This window comes from Arachis duranensis, chromosome 10 (assembly GCF_000817695.3).
Source record: "Arachis duranensis cultivar V14167 chromosome 10, aradu.V14167.gnm2.J7QH, whole genome shotgun sequence".
Classification (NCBI taxonomy): domain Eukaryota; kingdom Viridiplantae; phylum Streptophyta; class Magnoliopsida; order Fabales; family Fabaceae; genus Arachis; species Arachis duranensis.
This window is the reverse complement of record NC_029781.3, coordinates 69,526,272-69,532,788: the sequence shown is the minus strand read 5'-3', so window position 1 is coordinate 69,532,788 and position 6,517 is coordinate 69,526,272. Positions and strand designations below refer to the sequence as shown.

Sequence of the window (6,517 nt, the reverse complement as noted above, 5' to 3'; positions counted from 1 at the left end):
ATAAGTCTTTCTACGAAACGCGCCGACTTAAGCTCGACAAAGCGTGAAAATCCCATGAACCGACCTAACATGGTCGTCAGGATGAAACGACGAGGTACAAGTCGGCGTAAAGAGGTTATATGAGTTGATCGTATTAAACTCGGAAACTATCCGACTCTTAAGTCGAAAGGAAATCCGAGTAAGACAAACTCGAAAGAGCTCCGAGTAAAAGAAAACCGAGCTCCGAGTAGATGAAAAACGCATCACAAAAGTAACCTAAGTCATAAAAACTCACTAAAGCAAGTTGAGTATAAAGGATAACAAAAGAGATATGAAAACCTGAAAAGTTTGAAGTTTGCATACAAGCCTTTGCACGAAAAAGGCTCAAGAAAACAATGCAAGCTAACAAGAGGTTTTTCCGAAAAGATCAAACATACTCAAAACAGAAAAGCATGTACACGCGTAAAGTAACTTAAACCCTTATCCAAAAAGGGGCACCTACTTCGATTAGAGAACCCTTATCCAAAAAAGGGCGTTTATTTTGTTTAAAACCCTTATCCAAAAAGGGCACCAAACAGAATATTTTGTTTACGGCCTTAAAAGGCCAGAAGAAAATTGTTCACAACCACCAACAAATAAATAAGTTTAAAAAAGGGGGGACCCACAGGCCGGGCCCCCATATAGCCACAAAAATAAAAAGAAGTCATTTCTTGGATGGAGTAGAGGAATCACCACCACCAGGAGGAACGCCACCAGGACCGGATGGAGGAGCCAAGGAGGAAGTCGGAGCGAGGGTTGAAGAACTCGGAGCATCTTTGGAATGAGGAGGAGACTCTATAATCCTCTGCCCCCGAGTCTTTAGGTCTGACTCGGAAAGGACCTCGGGAGCAGGAGGATCAACAATGGCGCCATTAATCACCACCTTGTCAGGATGTAGTGGAGAAAGATCCAAGTCGGGGGCTATAACCCTGACCTGCTCCAGGAAAATTCTCTAAGACTCCTCGGCGCCATCAGCGATAGAGTCCTCCAAGTCAGCATAAGCATTCCGAGAGTTCATCAAATCCTTCTTCACCTCCACCATATCTTTAAATAGGCTTTGGGCCTTGCCACCCCCGGACCTAGTCCGGGACTTTGCCTTAGCTTCCTGGACCCTTTGGTAAGCCTCCTGAGCATTCCTTTTTGCTATATCTACAAAAGAAACAATTAAGTCATAAGTCGGTAAAAGACAAGTCGGCAAAAAAGAAGTCGGGAAAATACAACTCGGAAATAGGGAATGCATGCGCTACCTATGCAAGATTGAACAAAAGTCGACGTCCCCTGAAGGATTTTTTGTAGGGTCATTCTTCTGTTGGTCCAAACAAAAGGGTTAATAAGGGCCACATAACATACCGTTGGCTACCACATAAGAATAATAATCAGCGTTTTTCATGTGAGAATATAAACTGTAGCCTTATCCTCCTAAACAATTTGCCTAACTCCCTTTATTAAGAGCCAACAAGAAAGTAGCACCACCTAATAAGAATGAATTAAGGGGAAAATGTTCCACTTGCTTTTAATATACTATATTATGACGAATTAATTGTATAAATTTAACAGAAACTATTGGTCCTGATTAAGAACATTTATAGATATGCTGATGTCTATTTCTAACTAGAGAAATTTTAAATTTTGAGAAACTGCTTTATTGTGTCTAAAAATAAGTCTAAATAATTTGGTGTCTATTATATGTCTTATTTTTATGAACGTTGAATTTTATTAAATGAAAATAAAAAGATGCATTAAAAAAAATATTGATAAATTTTAATAAAATAAAATATACCAATACATATATAAATAAATTTTTATTTTTCTATATATTTTAAACAAATAAATAAATACAGAACTTATAAATATATAAAAAATTATATAAATAAATCTTAAATGATTGTTTTTAAGCATTTTGAATGAGTTAAACAGTCAACTCATTAGTTCGTTTTAACTAAGTGTTATAATTGTATTAGGACATTATAAGTCTTAGTAATTTAGGCACCTTTTAGTTGATGTGTGTGCGCGTCAAAGACAAAGATACATAGAATTGATGGGATGATAATTCATTCTCTTATTTTATAAATATTGAATTTGAAATTGAATTTTATTTGTGGTGTTTTTTTTTTTTTTGCTGTAGATGGGATGATAATTTATTCTTTGTTTGAGTTGATGTTTAAATTGATGGATATTTGTATTCGTTATGTTGATTTTTACTTTTTTGGCAATTTTGCAGTAGTTTTAATGCTTATGGGGTTGATTTTCTTTTGGATTAAGAATTGCCAAAAAAAAATTCTGTGTTGGTTTAAAGATGGTGTTGCCATGGTAAATTGGAATGATTTTGAGAGTGACAAAAAGTGATCATGGCAATACAGGAATGATGAGGGTGTTCATACCCTGGCCCAATACAAAGGCCCAGGTCCAATCAAAAGGCCTAATCTAAAGGATTAGAGCCTAGCTAAGTACCGACCTTCACATAAGAAGTCGGTATCAACCACGACTTGGTCAGAAGAGGTCGGACGAAAGATTAGCTGGCAGGTAAACACTCATTCAAATGAGTAACCGCCCCTAAAATCTCTCTAACCGCCTCATAAAGCCATATCTTAACCTCCCCAAGATAATAGGGACGGTTACCACCCTAAAGATACGGCACTACACCAACGGTGGTTATTGGCTCATCTCTATAAATACACTGACACGCCCTCAGGTATCTCTAAGTCCAATACTCTCTAAGACCTGCTTACGCTCTTGCTAACTTAGGCATCGGAGTGTCTTTGCAGGTACCACCCCCCATTCACACGCGAGCACAAGTCGGACGGAGCCTTCCGAGTCACGGACCTGCCCGGAGTCCTCCTCCATCACACACTTGGGCCGCCTAACGCCATCCGCGTTATTAATCTCCGGTTAGCTACCGTAACAGTATTGTTTTGGAGTTTGTTATTTGTAGATCGATAATGATGTATAAAATATAAACAATTGGAAAGAGACATATATAATGTGTGTTGAAAATAAAACAAAGAATCAGATTTTTTGACAGGAAAGAAAAAAAGAAAGAAAGAAAGGCCAGTTGGTTAACTAGCCTTGGATATGAGTGAGGAAGGAATATGCCTATATATGCATTATTGATGACTTATTGCCTTGTCATGTAAGTATGTAACTTGCATCGCATTATTATTATGTGAGTAATGGAATGCGATATACCATACTCAAAATGAGGTCAGCACAATTAATAGAGATAATGTAGACGGATGGCAATTGGCAATCATGTGGAAAATAATAACATAACCTTTCTTCATCATCATTTATTGCTATGCCATGAAATGGGATTTCTCATGCATGCTTTTTTTCCCTCTCTTGGCTAAAAGCTTTCCGGTGCCTTTCATTTGATGGTGGACCACCTCCACCATTCCACTTTCAAATTATGTTGGAATTATTATATTCTTAGTCATCTAATTACTTATATATGTTTCACTTTTTTTTTCTATTATTGTTCGTCCCTTCATATTTTCCCCTTTTAATTTGTTGAGTAGAGGACAAGATCCACCACGATAGGAAATTAAGAGTCACCTTCCACGTGCTGACTCCTGATTCGCAACACTCCTGCAAAGTTGGAAACTTTCTCTGTATATATTACTTCAATCATCACATATTGCATGGGGCCACTTAATTTTTTAAGGCCAATTTAGTAATAATAATTTTCGTAATTTTATTTAAGTTATAAAAAAATTATTAATAAGTTTCAAAGACACATTTTAAGTGTACTTTTAAAATAAATTATTTTACTAAAAATTATTAAAAAGTATTTTTTATATTATTAAAACGAATATTTAAGAACAAAACGGCTAAATTCCATAAAAAGAAGTTAATTTTTAAAGCTTTATTTCTTTCAGGAAAACTTATGATTATTATTAAGAACTTTAACAAATGTACTTCTTGGAAAAACACTTGTTAAGTAACAATTTTTTTTTTGGATAAATAAATTTACTTTATACAGGCACACATAAAAGTTGATGAATACATTAACTTTAAGCTTGTGTCATACATACGAATGTGAGCAAATAAATTCAGCATACTTATTTTCCATTGATTTTGTCGTCCTCTTTTCTTGAATTAGAGTTAGTGACCTGATCAAACGGTAAAATGGTTTTTTTACTTTTCACAGGAGCCAAAAACGAGGTAATTTGACTGATGATTGATCTCTGTTTAAAAAGTTGAAAAAAAAAAACGGAAAGAAAGAAGAATCTTATTTGAGTTATTTCGTCTACCGCATTTGATGGATGGACGTGGACGATGAGATCCGAACAAATCCGTCACCTCACCATCATGGCATCTCTCTTGCACCACTTTCATGGAACCCACCCTCTTCTCCTCTGTTCCATTCATCGCTTTATGCAATGTTTACACTATTCAATTCTCATTGGTTGATAAGTTTTTGTAGATTATTGACTTTCGATTTTGCAAAACAAAATGAGGAACTAACATCCAAGAAAACTAGCTATTCACAAGATTTCTTTATTTATGAGTATCAAGGAAACGTTTATACTTTACACAGTCTCAAAATTAATCACCCCCATTCCATTAATCCAAACCAGAAGTAACTAATATACATCAAAATCTTACATTAAACAGAGATTAGATCCATGCTAATTTGGATCTTAATCATCATATCATATATATCTAAATAACATTTCTTTTGCTGTTGCAACATGAGAAATTTTATTAGTGACGATGTTTTTTCAGGAAGACGAATGAATGGAGATGGAGGAGGAGGAGGAGGGAGAAGCACCGGCCTTGTGAAGGAGCATGTTGGCGCGTGAGAGCTGCTCCATTAAAGAAACGATTCGCGCGTGGTATTCACGCGCCTGGTGAACAGCCTCCGCCTCAAGCTCACCGAGCTGCGAGCAGAGCCTCTCCTCTGCCTCCTCTGCCACGCGCAGCCTCTCGAACGCGCTTTGCAGCTGCCTTCTCATCTCCTCTTCCCTCTCCTTGCTCTCCCTCAGCTGCTTCTCCAGCTCATCGTTCCTCCTCTTCAGCTCCGCCGCCGGAGGTGCATCCTTCTCCGGCTTCATGGCTTTCTTGTTGCCAGCACCAATTCCGATCGCAGCCATCATCATCGCCATAGGTAAAGAGGTTATAAAAATAATTGAAAGGAAAGAAACTCTATATTTGGAGAAGAGCGTAACGAACTAAGTGCTCTGTGTTCTTTTTAATGGTTCGGATTTTGTGGTGTGGCGGCATGGATTTCGAATGGGGTATAAATAGAGCGTTAGCAGGTATGTCTAGGTTCAATGAACCTGAATTTCACCCGCGACGGTTTAACCCGTTCTGACCTTGCTGACGCATTCGCTTCGCTTGCTTCCCCGTTTTTTTCTGTTTTCACTCCTCTTCTACGAATCTATCCCTCTTTTTTGTCCGCACCACCATACTAGTTCCATAAATTATTATTATCTCTACTTTGTCGGCTTAAGATAAATTTTGTTAATTAAATTAAAAATTCAAAAGAGAAAAAATATCTTCACATTGTATTTACCTGAATATGTGATTGAGAAAAAACATGCGCTATCATCACCGAAGAAACTATAACGTAAATTATTAAAACTTTAAAGATTAATCTTGAGTATGTACGTTAATAGTAACTTGTGGATGTCTAAGAATATAGTAATATGAAATAAAACGAAGATCTTAAAAGTATATGATAAATTTATCATTAATTAAAAATTTTAAATATTTTTATTTAAGAAATATAAAATAAATATATTAAAAATTTAATTTTTTATTTTTAATAATTTTTTAATTTATAAATAAAAAAATCTAGAAGTCCAACAGTTTTATTAAAATTTAGCCAGCACATAACTAGTAAAAGAAAAATGAATAATCTTATACTATTAGATGTAATTTTACACTACTAAAAATACTAATAATAATTAATTAATGTCTACAAATCATAAAATTTACTGACTCCGTAACACTCTTATTTATAAATTTAATATGTGTCTCTAAGGAACAAGCTAAATACACCTATCAAACAAAGATTAGTTATTAATTAAATTGTGGCACTTAAATTTTTAAGTGAAAAGATAGTTAATTATAAAGGTTAATTAATTACTGTATGGAATATATTTTCATAATCCATAAATAATTCCGTTAAGTAATTAACAGAAGGTTTAGACAATACTAGTTAATGCTCTATTGAGCTGTATTGAATCCAAGAGTAATGAAACAATTGAAATGAATTTAAAATTGTATTATTGTACTATATATAACATTATAATGTAGGAGATTTTATTCACTTAGCTAACATTATAATGTAGGAGATTTTATTCACTTGTGAACTATAACTAACTATCTATAACTCGAACTAAAATTGATAAATAACAACTTAATACAAACATCTCCCTTTAAGTTGGAGCATACAAATTGTATGTTCCTAACTTGGACATAAGAAAGTAAAATTGAGGTGGAGGAAGCGCTTTAATTAGAATATCAGCTAGTTAATATTTAGTAGGTACATAAA

At 34.9% G+C, this 6,517-nt stretch overlaps 1 protein-coding gene across 1 annotated transcript; it reads right to left on the bottom strand.

The window, feature by feature from the left end:
* Positions 1 to 4,557: 4,557 nt before the first annotated feature.
* LOC107470180 (protein RESPONSE TO LOW SULFUR 2) lies at positions 4,558 to 5,355 on the bottom strand. Its single transcript, XM_016089566.3, has one exon. It carries the CDS (start codon positions 5,121 to 5,123, stop codon positions 4,740 to 4,742), a length of 384 nt encoding a protein of 127 aa, XP_015945052.1. The 5' UTR covers positions 5,124 to 5,355; the 3' UTR covers positions 4,558 to 4,739.
* Positions 5,356 to 6,517: the final 1,162 nt, after the last annotated feature.

Coding starts and splice junctions, on each gene's coding strand:
- LOC107470180 (XM_016089566.3), bottom strand. CDS start 5,123: ATGGCGATGATGATGGCTGCGATCGGAATTGGTGCTGGCAACAAGAAA.